Here is a 19,931-nt window from a genome sequence, read left to right as displayed (position 1 = left end):
TTTGAGTAATTTAAGTATCCTTTTGTGTCATTTTTGCACTTTGTTGTGTCATTTTCATGTCACTTTAACTTCTCTTTGTCATTTTTATGTCTTTTCTGTCATTTCTGTGTTATTTAAACATCCTTTTGTATCATTTTGTGCCTTTTTCTGTCGTTATTGTGTCTTTTTGTCTCATTTTTTGCATTATTTAAGCATCCTGTTGTGCTATTTCTGAGTTCTATGTCCTTCTTCACGGCTGCAGGACTTTAGAAATCTTTGAAACGGAGAGGAAATGCAGACCTATATCCCATGAGGCGGGGCTGCTGCTTTCGATCTCGCTGCGTCCTATGAAGTACCAGACGCAGGCCATCCAGTGGGCCAGCAGGGCGAAGGTGGACATGAGCAGCGTGAGGACCACGGCGCTGTACTGGGAGTAGCGGTCCAGCTTCTGCAGGAGGCGGAGGAGGCGGAGGAGGCGCACCGTCTTCAGCAGGTGGACGCCGAAGTTCTGCAGGAGAAAGTGCAGCTCGTTAGGACGGCATCAGTTACCTTTGGTTGGCCGCACATTAGTTCGTGTGACTGGAATTAGAAGCGGCTTTTATTTCTTTATTTCACATCCGAGGTCGGGGGAGGTTTGTAAATAGAATTAGCCTGTTTTAATCAGTGATCTCTGCGGTGTCGCTGAGGATCTGAGGATCTGAGGATCTGATTTCCACTTCCTGCTAAACCTCAGAACACAACTGAGGTTAGAAAGCCAACATGAACAGACACAAAAAGGCACAAAATGACAGAAAAAGACACAAACATTACAAAAGGATGCTAAAATAACACAAAAAATGGCACAAAAAGAGACAAAAATGACAAAAGTATGTGTAAATCACACAAAAAAGACACAATGACCAAAATATGCTAAAATAACACAAAAATGAAACAAAAAGGCAGACAAATGACACAAAAGGATGCTTAAATAACACAAAAAAATGACACAAAAATGACAAAAGGATGCTAAAGTAACACGGAGGACACAAAAATAACACAATGACACAAAAGGGTGATTAAATAACACAAAAATGACGCACACATGACAAAAGGTCAAATAAAATAACACACAGTGACTTTAAAAGGCCTTGAGGTTTGTTGATTAGATCTGAAATGATGAATAATTGCTGGTATTAGAAGTTTTAATATACAACAAATGCTGGGAGGAGACTTTAAATCTGTAAATGTTATTTAGACGTGTTTTAATCCCAGTTTTTAAAAAGATATGCAACTGTGTTAAGCTAAATAAATACAGTAGTAATAGTAATTAATACCAATAAAGAAATACTAGGACTCAGGAGCAACAGCTAAGATAAGCTAACTTTCTAAATTGCAATTTTTATTTGAAATAGATGAACTTCTTAGCACAGTTTATTTTTTTCCCCTTAATGACTACAAAAACAGTTCTCAGAATTGAAAACTGTATCAGAATATGGATGAATATCAACGACAGGTTCATGGAAATGGGAATATTTCAGCTTCACTTTGTTTAAATTGTTATAGGAAAGTATCTGTCAAAGTGTAAATGTTGGGCAGGAGTTCAACCAAACAGGGACACAACATAGTTTTGTGTAAATAACACATTTTCCTTGTTTCAGATGCATCCTCAGGCTCAGTACTCGGCATCATCTGGCTAATCTGCTGGTCTACAAACTGCAATTTGTCCTCAGAATGCTCATTTATCAACCTAATCACTGGTTAGCTAATAACGAGCTTCTGGCCGAGGACTAGTTTCCCTCCCTTGAAGCTGCTACAGGAAAAAAAAACTGGATTTCATTGAAATGTGGAGCAAAAAGGTGTCTGTTAGCATTAACGGCAGCTGTAGGGCCACAGCTAAACACCTGAATCCCACCTAAATGTGGAGAAAAGTTCAAGATTCCCCAACACAGACTCACCACGCTGATGTTGAAGGCGTAGAGCAGGTCAAAGGGCAAGGCGGCGATCAGGTCCACGAACAGCCATGATGTGACGTAGTGGATGCATATGGAGCGGGCGTCGTACACCACCTGACCCGACGTGCTCACGTAGGTGGTTCGGAAGTTCAACACGATATCTGGCACACAAACGCACCACACAGGAAGTGAGTACACGCCTGACTTATATCAACTAATTGACCTATGAACACAAGAACTTTCTCAGTTTTGGCCGTAACTGTCGTCATGCCTACATCATGGCTCCTCAACTGTGAGAGGAACTGAAAATCTGACTAAAAAAAGACACAGGAAGATCAGTGACCACCTAAAAACCAAAGGGATGCTAAAATAACAAAAAAATGCCACAAAAAGCCACAAAAGGATGCTTAATTAACACAAAAATGAAACAAAAAGACACACAAATGACATAAAAGGATGATTAAATAACAAAAAATGACACAAAAGGTTGCTAAAATGACACAAAAAGCCACAACAGTGACAAAAGGATGCTAAAGTAAGACACAAATGACACAAAAATGACACAAAATGATGATAAAATAACACAAAATGACACAAAGGATGCTAAAATACCACAAAAATGACACAAAAAGGCACAAACATGACACAAGGATGCTGAAATGACACAAATATATGATTAAATAACATAAAATGAAACAAAAGAATGCTAAAATAACACAATAATGGCACAAAAAGACACAAAAGGATGCTTAATTAACACAAAAATTAAACAAAAAGACACAAAAATGACAGAAGGATGCTAAAATGACATAAAAATGGCACAAAGGGATGCTAAAGTAGCACAAAAATGACAAAAGGATACTAAAATAACACAAAAATGGCACAAAATGATGATTAAATAACACAAAAATAACAAAAAAATGACAAAAGAATGATAAAATAACACACAATGACACAAAAAAACAAAAAAATGGCACAAAATGAGATAAAGGGATGTCTAAATAGCAGAAATAAGGCACAAAAAGACATAAAAATGACAACAAGATGCTAAAATAACACAAAAATGACACAGAAAGACACAAAAATGGTAGAAACAGTGTCAGCAGTAATCAGGAGGAGCAGTACCACTAATCATGGCTGCAGTGGTCCACAAAAAGATGAAAAATAGTGGAGTTTGTGTGAACAACTGGTGTGGTCCTGACCAGGACTACCACAGTGAATGCATCGTCCTGACAGTGAAGAACGGAGGTGGGAGTGATGATGATATGGAGCTGGATGAGTGGAAAAGGTGTTCTGGAGATGATATTTATAGATAAATGTCTCTGGATAAACCAAAATACTGTCTGATATGATGACTTCTAGTCTGCAGAAGCTGAAAGAAGAGGAATATTCCATCATGATAGTTTCTAAACTACGACCTGCTGCCTGACTTTAATCCAGCAGAACGGCTGTGGAGTATTTTAAGAGAAAGGTAGAGCGACACAACCCCTCCAGCAAGGAGCAGCTGAAAAAACTGAACCCGTCTCCAGGTATCTAATTTGGCAATAAAAGCTGTGTTTTGCTGCACGTGGTCTGTGGACTTGACCTGGTTAATGCAGCTGTCCAGGGAAACGAGGAGTCATGTGGACGATCCAATGGCCCCTTTAGGCTGAAGGACAGTTTGTAAAACCATCCAAGGCTGGATATGTGTGCTATAAAGCAACTCAGACAAGTCTGTTGTTAAAAGAACACTTCATATTTCACTGGTTGATTCCAGCAGAGAACTAGAGGTCATTGTATTAGCGGCTGCTGTATTAGCACCATGACAATAAGATCCAGGCTGGAACAATACATTCCTTTAATAGGCCTTTCTTAAGCAGGATTAGTGGACAGAGAAGAGACGGCAGGTTGAGAGAGGAAACTGGTAAGAAGCTTCTTTGCATACAGCTCACAGGAGAAGTTGGAGGGCGACGTAAAAGCACAAAAAGCCAATTAACAGGGAAAGAGTGGTGCTGATGCTGACAGGGTATTAGTAGAAGGAAGGTAAATACAGAAATGGACAGGAGTGGTTTAACCCTCGTGTCGTCCTGCGGGACAAAATTGACCCCATTTAAAGTTTGAAAATGTGGGGAAAAAATAGATTTTCACAGTGAAACTTCTGATGAACATTTTTTGGTGGAAAAAAAGAAATGTTAAAAAATGTTTAAGAACATTCATAAAAAAATCAACCAAAATCCAGTGAATTTCGCTGGATTTTGGTTGATTTTTTTGTGAATGTTCTTAAGAAAATATTAGAAGTTTTACTGATATATATGGAATCACTTTAGATATTTTTAGGATTTTTTTTGGAAGATTTTCAGCAATTTTTTGAAAATATTGCCATATTTGGGGGATTTTAAAAAAAATATACATTTTTTTTTAAATTGGAATTTTCTTCCTGAAGGTTTTGCAAATTTTCAGAAATTTGGGGACTTTTTTTGCTGAATTTTTGGATTTTTTCAGACAAGGAAACAATAATTTTGGTGCCCGTAAATGAGGACAACAGGAGGGTTAAAAGAGAAATAACACAAGATAGAGATGAATTCTTTGACAGGAAGACAGGAAGTGAATAAAGGTGACACCAGAGCACAACAATAAGTCCTGAAGAGTGTGAAGGAAAAACTACTCTTCCTCCTCCTCTGTTAATGGACATCATATCAGATTATCTTCCAACAGGCAGACACTCTATGAGGAAGATATTCCAGGACTCTCTGCTCTGGTCATGGTTAGATATTGTCTATTCTGATGTGACTAAGCAGACTAGTTGTCTCCATGTTGGTCTGTAATCTAAATCTGACCTTCTCCCAACTACAATATAAACCCAAAGATCAGAGAGAATCCTCAGAACTGATGCTGGCATCAACTGCTGCTCTGTTGGTGTCACTTCTCCTGATATCAGTAAACCTTCCTCTCAACCATCTGAATCTCCAGTGTTTCTCACGGTGTCTACCTTGACATCGCTGAACCTCCACAACAAAGCGCAATCATCAGCCTCACCGATGATGAAAAGTATCTCCACCAGGATGTCGCTGACGCTCGGAGGGTTTCGAGCCGCCGAGCCGCCGTCCTCTCGCACTTCCACGGCGGTGAAGCAGACGTTGTAGGGAACGGTGATGGCGACGTAGAAGGTGGCCAACAAGATCAGCCAATCCCAGCCGGCCTTGAACGCACCGTAGTGGAGGAGGATGAAGCGGGACTTCTGGATGTCAGCCACCTTGTACTCTGGGACCGGGTTGGCATTGGCTCCAAGAACGCTCTGGACAAGCACATTAACTGTATTAGCATCGTAAACGTTCCGAATTATCAATCATGTCATCAGTGGTAGTCGTGTGGTATCATTCATACCCATGTAAATTACAATATTTTATAAACTGGTCCCAAATAAAAACAAAAACAAAAGATAGAAGCAGCTTCATTCCAATATTAGCTGGTAGTCCAGGGACCAGATATGCAGTAACTAACCTGATCTAAATAGCAAAATAAAGGACATGTGAACAAGGAAGCTAACAAGTGTGTAACATCACTGAACAGTCTCCAGCATGGTGTCACCCTACCCTACCCACACTGGATTTATGATTAATTTAATGTTATCTTCATTGAAAAAACTGCCTTTCTTCCAAAAATAAGATTATTTCTAAGTGACCCTAAACTTTTGAATGGCAGTGGTATACAACTCTTGTAGGTAAACCAACATACTGGCTGACAGTAGGACTGGACCACAGTGAATGCATCGTCCTGGTAGTGTATCTACTCAGCAACTGCCTCTGATATCAGCTGACTAGACTTGGATATTGTTTATGTGCGACAAGACGTCTCACGTTGTTGATCTTCAGCTTGCTCTTGGTCTTGTCCTGTTTCTGCAGGTGTCCAGACAGCTGGTAGAGGACGGCCCTGCTGCGACGGCGCTCCATGTTGAGGCCTGGAGGGCGGCTGATCTGGTGGATCTCCAAACCGGTTTCCTCATCTGAAAGCAAGGACATGGAGCAGAAGAAATGAGGCAGGAAGCGTCATCGTGCAAATCTGTCAGCAGTAATATCTGGATCTAGAAATGAAGGAAGTTTTCAGGATTATGCTGCATGATATCCTGATTTTCTTAACTGGAAAGTGCTTGTGTTTTACTGCAATGTTCTACTTTATTTCTTTTCTGAACAGCTACACAAATCCAGGTGTTATTCCAGCTCCTGAGGCAAATGTTAAACATCACCCAAACACCAGGCCATTAAAGCCCTCCTGCAGAACTGTTGTCATCTATTGAAAATAATTCAAAACCAGACGTGCTCATTCATAATTTAGGCGTCCACTCAGCTTCATATATCTTCCAGAAAAGCAAGAAAAAAGTGCAAAGTTAATCTTGATGTTTACTTTAAATCCCACACATTATTTGTTGTTGGTGCAACAGATCAGTGCTGCATGTTGTTACGTATAAATTACCATTTAAGGTGCAGGCTGGGTGTCGTTATGTACATTAAAATTAGATCATCAAACTCTGTGTTATCAGTAAGTAAGCAGTTCCAGTTTGCACAATTTGGAAGATTTAAAAACAGATTTAAAACAGAGCACAAGCTTTTGGATTCTGTATCGATTCTTCTACATCTTTCCTTTCTTTCATGTCAAATCTGTATCAAACAAAGAGGTTATTTTCCCCTTATTGCCCCTTTTTGAATGAGATTGTATGAACAGATGATGGAAATGTCTTTCTGTACATTGCTTGTGTTTCAAACAGAAGCTCTGACCTTCTGATGAATCTGAACAGTGGACAGATCAGGGTTTTATTGACTACAGCCTCTGAACCTCCTCCATAATAACAAGTCTGCAGTTCCATTTGGGCCTCAGCTGCAGAGACTCTATTGGATCATTTCAGGTGAATTATAGTGGAACTGGACAATGCCTCGCTTTCTTTTCCACACTTTCTCTCACCAATGTCAGATTCATTGCCGTGGTCCAGGTCCTTATTTTCTGTGATGTCCTTGTGGGACACCAGGAACAGAACCACCTCGCTCTTCTCATTCTTGATGGGAACAATGTCGAGCAGACACCAGAACTTGGAGCCTTTTTAAAGAGACACAAACACAAACATATCAAGTAGAAACACAAGGTTATTTCTGAGTCAAACATGATGAAATCTGACAACGTCCTGCAGCCATCCAGCCTCACCACTCTTCTTGTACAGGATGATCTCAGTCTTGAACTCGCGGCGCTCATCCAGAGCTTTTTGCATCTGTGTCGTGAGGCGGTCGCTGGTCTCGCTGCCGTACAGGAAGTGACACATGCAGCTCTTCTGCATGAGCTCGCCGCGGGCGAAGCCGGTCAGTTCGCAGAAGCCATCGGAGCAGTAGACGATGGGATAGAGGGACTGGACCTGAGCGTTGCCCAGGACGAAGTTACTGTCTGAGGGAGGAAAGATGGGAAACAAACAGAAAAGGGACGGAGCATCAGAAAGGTGAGCAGCGAGGACGACCACAAGCATCCATGAAGATGCTGCAGAAGTAAGCACATGTTGAAGAATTCAAAACTGAATCACCGCTTAACAATCAAAAGCTAGTACTTTAGAGTCCCAGAGTAGAAACTTAATGTAGACACAAGTTACTAAACCTGTGATCGCTGATGCTAAAATGAGCCTAATATTATAAAAATGAGCTGTGAACACCAGAACTTCACCAGGTTTGGACCTATGGAATGTGTCCATGGCTGCATCATGGCTCCACATGGAGAACAATTGTTAAAGGAACTAAAAAATCTGACTCCATAAACCTGGAAGAGGATCCAGGAAGTTCTGTGGGCAGCTAAAGATCAGTGACACACAGTTGTACAGCGACTCATGTTACCACTAATCATGGCTGCAGTGGTCGTCATCTGAAAATGACGCCACGGACAGTGAACTACTTTCACAATCTACCTCTGATGAAAAGACACAGGGCTCAGGAGTTATCAATGGAAATCAGAGGACATTTCAGAACTGCAACCTCTGTGGACGACCTTTACTTCTTGAAAAATTTAAAGACGCCTGGGAGCATTCTTTGGTCAGATGACACCAAGGTAAATTTGCTTGTAGTGAACCTGATCAGGACTATAGTCCTGGCAGTGAAGCACTGAAGTGGGTGTGATGATATGAAGCTGAGTGTAAAAGTGTGTTGAGGAGATGACATTTACTGATGAATGTCATCTAAGAAAAATAACCTTGTTCTTCGGCACAAAACATCCATCCATCCATTATCTATTATCTATACACCACTTAATCCTCACTAGGGTCGCAGGGGGGCTGGAGTCTATCCCAGCTGACTCAGGTGAAGGCAGGGGACACCCTAGACAGGTCACCAGTCTGTCACAGGGCTACATACAGAGACAAACAATCACTCTCACATTCACACCTACGGGCAATTTAGAATGATCAATTAACCTCAGCATATTTTTGGACTGTGGGAGGAAGCCGGAGTACCTGGAGAAAACCCACGCATGCACAGGGAGAACATGCAAACTCCATGCAGAAAGATCCCGGGAAAGCCGGGACGCGAACCAGGGATCTTCTCGCTGCAAGGCGAAAGTGCTAACCACTACGCCACTGTGCAGCCCCGGCACAAAACAGCAAGATTTAATTTTCTTCAAGAACATAGAGGAAGCCAGAAAAGAAGCCTGATTAATACCAGGAGCGCATTCTTTCATCAGATTACACCAAGAACATTAATTTCATGTAAACTTAGTCAGGACTACCACAGTGAATGCATAGTCCTGACAGTGAAGCACAGAGGTGGGACTGATGATGATATGGAGCTGGATGAGTGCAAAAGGTGTTGATGACATTTATAGATGAATGTCTGTGAAGATACCAAAACGCAAAACAACCACACAGACACAAAATGAACACAAAACAAGCAAAACAACCACTAAAAGACATTAAAAAAACATAAAAAGACCCAAAAGATACAAAACAACTACAAAAAGACATAAAGCAACAACAAAACGACAACAAAATGACCGAAAAACTACTAAGAAACAACCAAAAATATACAAAACTACCACTAAAAGATGGAATACCACCATAAAATGACCAAAAACATACAAAAGTACAAAAGGACGTAAAACAACCATTAAAAGACCAAAAAGATACAAAACAATGACAAAAAGATGTAAAACAACCATAAAGCAACCAAAAAGATACAAAACAACCACTAAAAGATGTAAAAAACAATAACAATAAAGAGACCAAAAAGATACATGACAACCACTAAATCATGTAAAAAAAAACAACCATAAAATGACCACAAAGATACAAAACCACAACAAAAAGACATAAAACAACCATAAAACGACCAAAAAGATACAAAAACAACTACAAAAAGATGTAAAACAACCACAAAAAGACCAAAAAGATTTTAAAAAACTACGATAAAACAACCATAAAAAGACCAAAAAGACACAAATCAACCACTAAAACACGTAAAAAACAACCATAAAATGACCAAAAAGTCCTAACAGTGAAGCACAGAGGTGGGAATGTGAAGATTCAGGGCTGCCTGAGTGTAAAAAGTGTTTTTTTTTATTTACAGATTCAACATAATTCCTGTAGATACACCAAAATACTAGCTGACAAGTCAGTTCCTACTGCGTAAATCTAAACTGCCAGCTTTTAGCAAACACTGTTCAACTTAGATGTGATGCAGTTTTGAATTATTTCACATTTGTGTGGTGCTGCATAGTTGTGTACTCGCTGCTGCTGTATTCAACAACAGCTGATAAAATATTTATTCGCCAACAAATAGCTTCGGCAGGATTAATGTGCTGCCCTTAAGGAGGCGTTTTACCACACGTCTGGTCACATTCGTGCTTTATTGAACCACAAGGTCGTCACCTACAGCCGCACCACAACCTCACGTTAACTGAAAGAACACATATTTACAATTTCATGCACAACTTTCTCTTTTCCCCCGGCACTCACTCCATGTTCGGCTCTTCCTCACTTTCAGACAGCGTCCTCAGGGAGGGTTTAACATGCCTGCTGCTTTTCAATGAACCTCACATCATCGTCCCTTTCTTCTGTCGTTCCCTTTAAATAATCTGCTCTTTTCCTTGGTTCTCTCCCTGCCCCTATGATATTTCATCTTAGACTGCTTTTTAAAAAACAAATAAATCAGAGAGTAGCACAAATAAACTCCGCTTTCTGTAACTGTGTCAGATTGAGAAGCCTCGGGCAAACGTTGCAAAAACGTGCAAAAATCAAAGAAATGAAAGCTCTTACATGCTGTACAGTACAGAACTATTGGGAATTTCTCTATTTTATCGAGCTATTTTTGTAGATTTGCTACCATTAGCTCATCATTAACATCTTTCACAGTATTCTGAGAGTAAAATTTGACAAAAAGGCCCACTCTGGAGTCAGTGTTTGGTTTGTCCATTCTGGGCTACCGTACAAACATGACAGCACAACATGACTCTGAGGAAGAAGATCTTCATGATTTAGAGCCTCCTTGTCAGAAATCTGTTTAGCCCATGATGTGTAGAATATACACTACCGTTGAAAAGTTTGGAAGTTATTTTGACGTACCACCCAGCTATCCATTGGTCCAGACCAAGAACGCTCCTTTAGGGTAACAACAATACCACAAAAACACATAAAATGAATATAGAATGACCAAAAAGATACAAAGCAACTACAAAAAGACATAAATCAACCAAAAAATACAAAACAACTACAAAAAGATGTAAAACAACCATAAAATGACCAAAAAGATACAAAACAACTACCAAAAGATGTTTAACAACCATAAAAAGACCAAAATGATGCAAAACAATGACAAAAAGATGTAAAACAACGATAAAATGACTAAAAAAGATACAAGACAACCATTAAAAGACATAAAAAAGCACCCATAAAACGAGTAAAAAGACACAACTGCAAAAAGATGAAAAATGACCATAAAACAACCAAAAAGATGCAAAATAACTACAAAAAGTTGGAAAAAATGTAAAATGGCCAAAAAGATACAAAACAACCACAAGACGTAAAGTGACCATAAAACGACCAAAAAAAAATACAAAACAACTCCAAAAAGATGTAAAACAACCATAAAATGACTAAAAAGATACAAAACAACCACTAAAAGATGTAAGAAAGCAACCATAAAATGGGCAAAAAGACACAAATCAACTACAAAAAGAAGGAAAAAAACCCATAAAATGACCAAAAACATACAAAACAACTGCAAAAAGAAGGAAAAAAAACATAAAATGGGCAAAAAGATACAAAACAACTACAAAAAGACATCAAACGACCATAAAAAGACCAAAAAGATGCAAAACAACCACCTATTGTGCCTTTTTGTGCAATTTTTGTGTAATTTATGCATCTTTCTTATCATTTCTCTGTCTTTGTGTTATTTTAGTATCCTTTTGCTTCATTTTGTGTTGCTTTAGCATCCTTTTGTGTCATTTTTGTGTGTTTTTGCATCTTTTTCTGTTATTTTAGCATCCTTTTGTCATTTTTTGTTAAGCATCTTTTTGTTATTTTGTGTCTTTTTAGCACCCTTTTGTGTCATTTTTGTCTCCTTTTGTGTCATTTTTGTGTCATTTTTGCGTCATTTAAGCATCTTTTTGTCATTTTTGTGTCCTTTTAGGCACCTTTTTGTGTCATTTTTGTCTCCTATTGTGCCATTTTTGTGTCGTTTTTGTGTAATTTAAGCATCTCTATCATTTTTGAGTCATTTTAGCACCCTTTTGTGTCAGTTTTGTGTTTGTCATTTTTGTGTTATTTTAGCGTCCTTTTGTAATTTTTGTGTCTTTTTGTATAATTTTTGTGTAATTTATGCATCTTTCTTATCGTTTCTGTCTTTTTGTGTTATTTTAGGATCCTTTTGCGTCATTTTGTGCATTTTTGTGTTGCTTTAGCCTCCTTGTGTGTCGTTTTGTGTCTTTTTGCATCTTTTTGTGTTATTTTAGCATCCTTTTGTCATTTTGTGTCTATTTGTGTCATTTTCATGTTAATTAAGCATCTTTAGGGTCATTTTGTGCATTTTAGTATTATTTTCCTGTCATTTTAACACCTCTTCATGTCATTTTTGTGTCTTTTTGGACATGTCTGAGTTCTTCTTCATGTTGTTCTGTTTCCATGGAGCTGAAGGACTTTATACCGCAGAGAAAAATGAATGAAACGTGAAGGCATTGAAACATCCAGAAACTGTCCCTCCAGCAGGGATCAGGAAACATCTGGTTCAGGATTAACTCCTCTCAGCTTAACTCAAATCTGGGGTTTGGTCCGAGTCGCCATTTCCAAGCAAGGTAGAGTTTTTCTTGAAAACTTGGAGCCAACATTTACGAGATTTATCCGCAAAAATAACCCGACAAAACCCCGAACCGAAAGGATGGAGAGAGGTGAGGGTTCAGGGAGCTTCAGGAGTTTACTGAAGGGTCAATGGAGGAGCTGGACTCGGCTGAGGTGGAATCTGGTGGAACTTTGTAGGAATCATCTTGAGCATCTTTTCACTCAGTGGAAATCTTCAATAAATCACTTTCAGACATCCACAGCTCCGAGGTGAGGGCGTCTTATTTAAATTTCTTCTGCTTCCATCTCCAGTGGGCTAAGATTTAAGGAAACGAGGAACTAAAAAATGCAATCTGTCCATATGAAAGACTCATTCTAAGGTAACAAAATGCAATAATTCCCATTTTCAGATGCAATAATTCCCATTTTCAGTGAACACAACATGATGAACACCGTGTTCCATTCTTACCAAACACTTTATTAAAACATTCGTCTTTGATCTGTTAATTTCAATATGAAGACATTGGTTTGGACTTTTTGAAACATTACAATCGATGGTGAATCCAAATGCAAAGTATGCTCGCACATGTCCTATCAGGCTGTCATAGGAGCGCTGACTGACGGTTAGTTATGTGGACAATCTTGAATAATTCATTATGAAAGGGAGTTAGGTATGAAAGGTGACTCATTCCGCAGAGATCATTAAGACCCATTCTGAAATGAATGTGGAGGACTGGAGCGCTCACTTTGAAGAATGCCAGCAATATAGGCCGACAGAGAAGGCAGGCGAATGATTGAACGGGGGGGATAAATGGAGTGGGAGAGCGAGGCAGTATGAAGATGAACGGCTGACAATGAATATTAATAATTCATACGTTAATAAAGCACGTCCAGTGTAAACGCTGCTGCCGAACCTAATCAAAGCAGCACTCAGATGTATGAACAGACATCCTGTCAGTGATGGAGGATCACGAGACGAAAAGAAAAAAGAAAGACAGGTTGAGCTTAACTGCATTATGTCTAAGAGTACCAGTAAAATTACCTATATTTTAGACATACTATATTGAAAATTCAGTCCCCAAAGTAGAGAAAGTGAATCCACCTGTGAAAACCTTTGATGACGGAAACAACACTGAGTAAACTTGTGATTTCCAATCAGCCGAACTGCATAATGCCCTCGGTTTTGAACCTATGGACTGTGTCTATGTCTGCATCATGGTTCCTCATGGAAAAGAAAAACCACAAGAACTAATCTGATCATGAGGCGTCACTAAGATGAAAAAGGATGCAGAAAGATAGATCTAAAAAGCATTGGAAACAGCAGCTGTAGCACTAATCAGGAGGTATAGAAGTAGCCATAGTACCACTAATCATGGCTGCATTGATCGTCCTCCTTAAATGACTCCACAGACAGTATTCTGCTTTTGTTTTTGTGTGAACCTGACCAGGACTCCCACAGTGAATGCATAGTCCTGCCAGTGAAGCACTGCAATGGGAGCTGCCTGAGTGCAAAAAGTGGAATATCTGTGAGCAACTAAAAATCATAATAGTACCACCAATCAGAGCTGGATCTGAGAAAAATAACCTTCAGCATGAAACGGCAAGATTTAACTTTCTTAAAGAACATAGAAGAAGCCAGAAAAGAAGCGTGATGAATATTAGGAGCACATTCTTTTGTCAGATGAGACCAAGATGAATTTGTTTTGTGTAAACTTAGAACTTCCACAGTGAATGCAGAGTCCTGACAGTGTGATGATGTATGAGTGTAAAAGGTTGGATATGTGAGGATAAACCAGAACACTGTCTGATCAGATCACTCCCAGTCTGTAGACACTTGAACAAGAGGAATATTCCAGCATTTAGACAGGATTTACAACAGCAGCAGCAGCATCGCCTCCCTGTGGTCACCTTTACCAGGTGAACCCCTACAGGTGAACCTCTACAGGTGAACATCCACCAGGTGAACCTCTACCAGGTGAACCTCCACCAGGTGAAACTCTACAGGTGAACCTCTACCAGGTGACCCTCCACCAGGTGAACCTCTACAGGTGACCCTCCACCAGGTGAACCTCTACAGGTGAACCTCTACAGGTGAATCTCCACCAGGTGAACCTCTACAGGTGAACCTCTACAGGTGAATCTCCACCAGGTGAACCTCTACAGGTGAACCTCTCCAGGTGAACCTCTACAGGTGAACCTCTACAGGTGAACCTCTACAGGTGACCCTCCACCAGGTGAACCTCTACAGGTGACCCTCCACCAGGTGAACCTCTACAGGTGAACCTCTACAGGTGAATCTCCACCAGGTGAACCTCTACCAGGTGAACCTCTACAGGTGAACCTCTACAGGTGACCCTCCACCAGGTGAACCTCTACAGGTGAACCTCTCCAGGTGAACCTCTACAGGTGAACCTCCACCAGGTGAACCTCTCCAGGTGAACCTCTACAGGTGAACCTCTACAGGTGAACCTCCACCAGGTGAACCTCTACAGGTGAACCTCTACAGGTGAACCTCTACAGGTGAACCTCCACCAGGTGAACCTCTCCAGGTGAACCTCCACCAGGTGAACCTCCACCAGGTGAACCTCTCCAGGTGAACCTCCACCAGGTGAACCTCCACCAGGTGAACCTCTACAGGTGAACCTCAACAGGTGAACCTCCACCAGGTGAACCTCCACCAGGTGAACCTCTACAGGTGAACCTCTACAGGTGAAACTCTCCAGGTGAACCTCTACAGGTGACCCTCCACCAGGTGAACCTCTACAGGTGACCCTCCACCAGGTGAACCTCTACAGGTGACCCTCCACCAGGTGAACCTCTACAGGTGACCCTCCACCAGGTGAACAGATGTGGCTGTACAAACATCTGGTGGCTGCAGGAGAGGAGGCTGTGAGGGAATCTGGAGCAGAGGAACGATGCAGCCAGTGATTCTGAAGAGTGTGACGGAACATAACAGGATTTGATGAATCATTTCGCCCAGAAAAAAAATAAAAACCAGCCCGGCTCTTCTGAGATGATGAACTGGTTCGATGCAGGAATATATTAATATTTAAGAGCAGCAGCAGAACAATGGTGAGCTTCTACTGGACTCTCACATTCAAGACCAAAGATAAGGCAGAAGCTCCAAATTTATCAGAATTCCACAAATATTTCTTTCTCATTTAATAGACGTTCAACATTACATTTATTTTATTTTTCAGAAATATCCAGTGATATAATAAAATGTCGAACACGATGAATAAAACTGTCTTCATAGAATTTATTTATCATCTATTTAGTAAAAAATGTTATTTAAATTAATTTAATGTATTTTTTACATACAGGAAAATACTGATAAAATCACAAAAATAAACTGGTATTTTCTTTACAATGTGAAAAAAAAAATGCATACATTACCTCTAGAAAATTAAAGCAATTTCACTAATATTTTCTATTTATGTAACACAAAAACCTGTTAAACTCAATTATATATTCAGTTCATATTATATGCTGTAAATGTATATAATATAATATAATATAATATAATATAATATAATATAATATAATATAATATAATATAATATAATATAATATAATATAATATAATATAATATAATATAATATAATATAATATAATATAGGCACAAAAATGACAAAAAGATGCTAAAATAACACTAAAATAACACAAAAATGACCCTAAAAGCCCCCAAAATGACACAAAAAGATGCATAAATTACACAAAAATGAGACACAAAGACACAGAAATGCCACAAAAGGATGCCAAAATACCAAAAATGACACAAAAAGGCACAAAAGGGTGCATAAATAACACAAAATGACACAAAAGTTCACAAAAAATGACACAAAAGATGATCAAATTACACAAAATGACCCAAAAATGATACAAAAGGATATTAAAATAATACAAAAATAATACAAAAGACACAAAAACAACACAAAAATGACACAAAAATGCCCAAAAATGACACAAAAAAGATGCTAAAATAGCAACGAAAGACACAAAAATGACCCAAAAAGGCACAAAAAGGTGTTTAAATAACACAAAAATGATAGCAAAAGACACAAAAATGCCTCCAAAAATATTCTATTCTATTCTATTCTATTCTATTCTATTATAGATACAATTGCTGTGACAGAAAATAAAGTATAGGTCTGGCAAATATTTGTATACGTAAGAAAAAATAATTAAAATACACAAATAAACTAAATTTTACTGTCCAATAAAATTATAAATATATTAATAGAGGTTGAATGTGAATGTAGTTTAATTTTGTAAAATTTAATTAATTTAAAAAAAATTTATTTAATAAATTTGACTTTAACATTGTAAAAAAAAAATTCTAAAATTAAAACATGTTTTTGTTCCATTTTATTGGCCATTTTGTTGATAACATTACTGTATTGTAATGTGAATGTGGTATTTTCTGTTTTTTACAGTATTTTTTGCATCTCAGCTGCCAGTAAACGACTGTTTTAGTTTATATTCATACATGCATGTAAAAAGTTATTCATTTTTGCTTCATAATTTAGAATTTAAAAACTAGAAACACCTCGACTTCACGGTGAAACATGTCAGAAATAAATCCACTAATATACAAGTCACTTTTGTAGGATTTAGTAATAAATGAACTGGTTTTAGAAAATAGAGAAAACGTAGGAAGTGTTTGGAGCTCACTAATCTTTGTCTGCATTGTTTAAAGTCATTAAAATCTCTAAACTCCAGCAGCAAGAGATGAGCTGAGCAGCCGTTTGCAGATGTTTAATCAGAGTTTATTCACTTCTCTCTTTGACTTTCTCTGCCTTTGAGCTGTTATCAGAGTCCTTCTGGAGCAGCAAACGTCCTCTTAGGATGAAATTAGATGAAATTAGTTTAAGAGTGATTGGTTCCTTTAAAACAAAAAAGTCAAAATGAGTCAAAACTGAAAACTGAGCTTCCTGTGAATCAGCAACTGTTAAGCCTCTGAACCCCAAGAAGCAGTTTCTGATCCCGTCTCATTTGTAATCAAAAGTCCTGCAGCTCGACAGAAACACAACAACATAAAGAAGAAATGACTTCTCTGGAGTTAGAATGACACAAAGATACAAAAATGACACAAAAAGACACAAAATGACAAAAAAATTACATAAAAGACACAAAAATGACCTAAAAAGGCACAAAATCACTCAAAAGGATGCTTAACGAACACAAAAAGACACAAACAGATGCTCAAATCACAAAAATCACACAAAAAGGTACAAAATGACACAAAAGACAAAAGGATGCCCGAAAAGACACAAAATGACACCAAAATCACACAAAAGAATGCTTAACTAACACACAAAGGTACAAAAAACACACAAAAAGGACACAGAAAGACACAAAAAGACACAAAAGGATGCTAAAATAACACAAAAATGACCCTTAAAGGCAGAAAAGAGACCAACTGATGCATTAAATTGGACCAGAATGCAGGAGATGAACTTAAAGGTTCCTCTAATGTTCCTCTAACGTTCCTCTAATGTTCCTTTAACGTTCCTCTGACAGCTGGAACCAAACATCTGCTGCCTTTTATCGCTTTTTTTGGACCACTTTGATGAAACATTCACCTGTAAAGTGACAGCAGGTGAGTCTAGAGGATCAATAATGTAAATGATTCGATATGATATGATCACCATGGAGACCGTCAGCAGGTCGCAGCTTTGACCCCGTTTGTTTGTTTGTTTGTTTTTGTTTGTTTTTTAACCGTTAATCGGTAAATGACGTGGTTCAAAGTGTTCAGGTGGAGCTGTGCTAAACTTTATCCCTCCAGCTCGTCCTCACAGTGAATTTATCCCACATGGGTCCTGAGGGAGGCTCTACTCACGGGTCCCGTCGAACCGGGTGGCGATGGTGTCCAGGAAGGTGTTCTGCGGGGCGATCAGACCCCTCATCACCGGCATGCGGGACCGCGTCGAGCCGCGTCTCTCCCGGCGCTCCGAGCCGTGGCCGTCCGCCGCCGTGGACACGAAGCCCGGCAGGAACCTGGACGACGTCCCCGGCGCTCCCCCCAAGCCCTGGAGGAGGGCGCCGAGCCGAGACACCCGGGACTCCACGGTCCCGGTGGGGCTGCAGGTCCCGGAGCAGAGAGGAGCCCGCTGGAGGGAGCCGAGATCCGGGGAAAGGAGGGACGGAGGACGGAGGACGGAGGACGGAGGACGGTCACATTTACGCACGGATGTACCGCAGCAGCATCACCTCCTCCTCCTCCTCCTCCTCCTCCTCCTCCTGCCTGGGTCCTCCTTCCTCCCTCCACACTCTTCATCATTCCTCCTCCTCCTCCTTTAGATGCTGCTGATGAATTAAATTCATATTTAGATTTAAACTGCAAAAGGAAGAAGATAAAACGTGTTGTCATCTTCGAAATACACTGGAAAACTCATTCTGTCAAATAATAACAAAATAACAATAAATAAATAAATTATCAATAATAATAATAATAATAATAATAATAATAATAAAGGTCAGTAGAAAAATGTCATGTTCAGAATGTGTAAAAATGATAGAAATAATGTTGTAAAATAAAATAAAATAAAATAAAAAGGATTTTAATGGCATTTTAGGCCAAAACTAAAAAAAAAATGTAAAAATACAGATTTTTTTATTTGTACTTTTTTTTTACAGTTAACATGTAAATTAAAATTTATTTTGGAAAATATTAGTTAAATTATTATTATTATTTTATTTATTTCTTCTTTTTTCACAAATATCTGTAAAATAAAATAGTTTTAATGTGATTTTAAGGTCAAAATTTGACCATAATTTTTTTTTTTTTTTTTTTACAGTCGACATGAAGAATAACATTTAAATTAAAGCTGCAAGCAGCGTTGGACGGGTCCTCGCATCCATGCTCGTCGTCGAATCCACGCACGTCCACCAGGTGGCGCTGCGACCGAGAGTGTATATTGGCCTATGGATGTGATCACGTCCGCACTCTGATGACACATAACATTTCAGGCAGATCGGACCATGTCCAGGCTAGTTATAGAGCTTTTCCTTCTATCCACCAGGTGGCGTTATGACTGTGGCTGTATTTCAGCATGGGAATGTCATCAGGGCAGGACTCTGATCATACATGTAAAGTTTGAGGCAGATTAGAGCATGTTTAGGGCAGTTACACAGCAGTTGATGTTTCATGGCGAAGCATCAAAGTTTGGGAGCCTGCCATGGCCACGCCCTCAGACTTTTGTGGAGCATTTTGATAACTTTTGATCACCCATGCCTGGAGTACATCCTGGCTGAATTTCATATCTGTCGGTGTTACCCTGTTTGAGTTGATAGCTTTTCAAAATGTCTAAAAATGACCCAAAATTGAAGGTTGGTGTTAAATTCTAGAAAGAAGAAGAAGATTAAAGAAAGAAAATACATAAAAAAGAAGCAATTAAATAAATGGGAAAAAGTTAAGACAATTAAACTTTTATAAAGTATGGGGGGAAAAAAGATGTAAGAAATTAAAGAATTGTATTTAATAAATAAACAGGAAATTTGTAAATAAGTGTTGTAGTCTTTTGCAGTTAATTGATGGATAGGCGTAGTGAGAGACAGCCAGACAATGGGGTAGAAATAAGAATGAGAACAACTAATATAGCACGGGGCTGCGAGCGGGAATCGAACCAGGGCCTCAGCGTTGAGGACCAACTGCATGCGTCAGTGGCTTAACCCGCAGCGCTATACGGTCACACGTGTCGGCTGTCAGCAAAGGTGTATCAATCCAATAGAAGGTCTAGGGGTAGGG

At 39.1% G+C, this 19,931-nt stretch overlaps 1 protein-coding gene across 2 annotated transcripts in view; it reads right to left on the bottom strand.

Annotated features, from left to right (window-relative positions):
• LOC111580848 (potassium voltage-gated channel subfamily H member 8-like) overlaps window positions 1-18,408 on the bottom strand; it is a 44,627-nt gene extending 26,219 nt beyond the window's left edge. For both annotated transcript variants that reach the window (XM_055008113.1, XM_055008114.1), the window contains exons 1-7: window positions 18,024-18,408; window positions 7,083-7,316; window positions 6,846-6,977; window positions 5,747-5,892; window positions 4,926-5,184; window positions 1,914-2,071; window positions 280-487 (exon numbers count right to left, since the gene is read on the bottom strand). In XM_055008113.1, coding sequence (XP_054864088.1) covers window positions 280-487; window positions 1,914-2,071; window positions 4,926-5,184; window positions 5,747-5,892; window positions 6,846-6,977; window positions 7,083-7,316; window positions 18,024-18,099 — 1,213 coding nt within the window. In that variant the 5' untranslated portion in view covers window positions 18,100-18,408. The remainder of the gene's footprint in view (window positions 1-279; window positions 488-1,913; window positions 2,072-4,925; window positions 5,185-5,746; window positions 5,893-6,845; window positions 6,978-7,082; window positions 7,317-18,023) is intronic.
• Between the last annotated feature and the right edge of the window lie 1,523 nt (window positions 18,409-19,931).

Source organism: Amphiprion ocellaris, chromosome 24 (assembly GCF_022539595.1).
Source record: "Amphiprion ocellaris isolate individual 3 ecotype Okinawa chromosome 24, ASM2253959v1, whole genome shotgun sequence".
Taxonomy (NCBI): Eukaryota; Metazoa; Chordata; class Actinopteri; family Pomacentridae; genus Amphiprion; species Amphiprion ocellaris.
The sequence above is the reverse complement of the archived record's forward strand: the minus strand, read 5'-3'. Positions and strand labels throughout refer to the sequence as shown.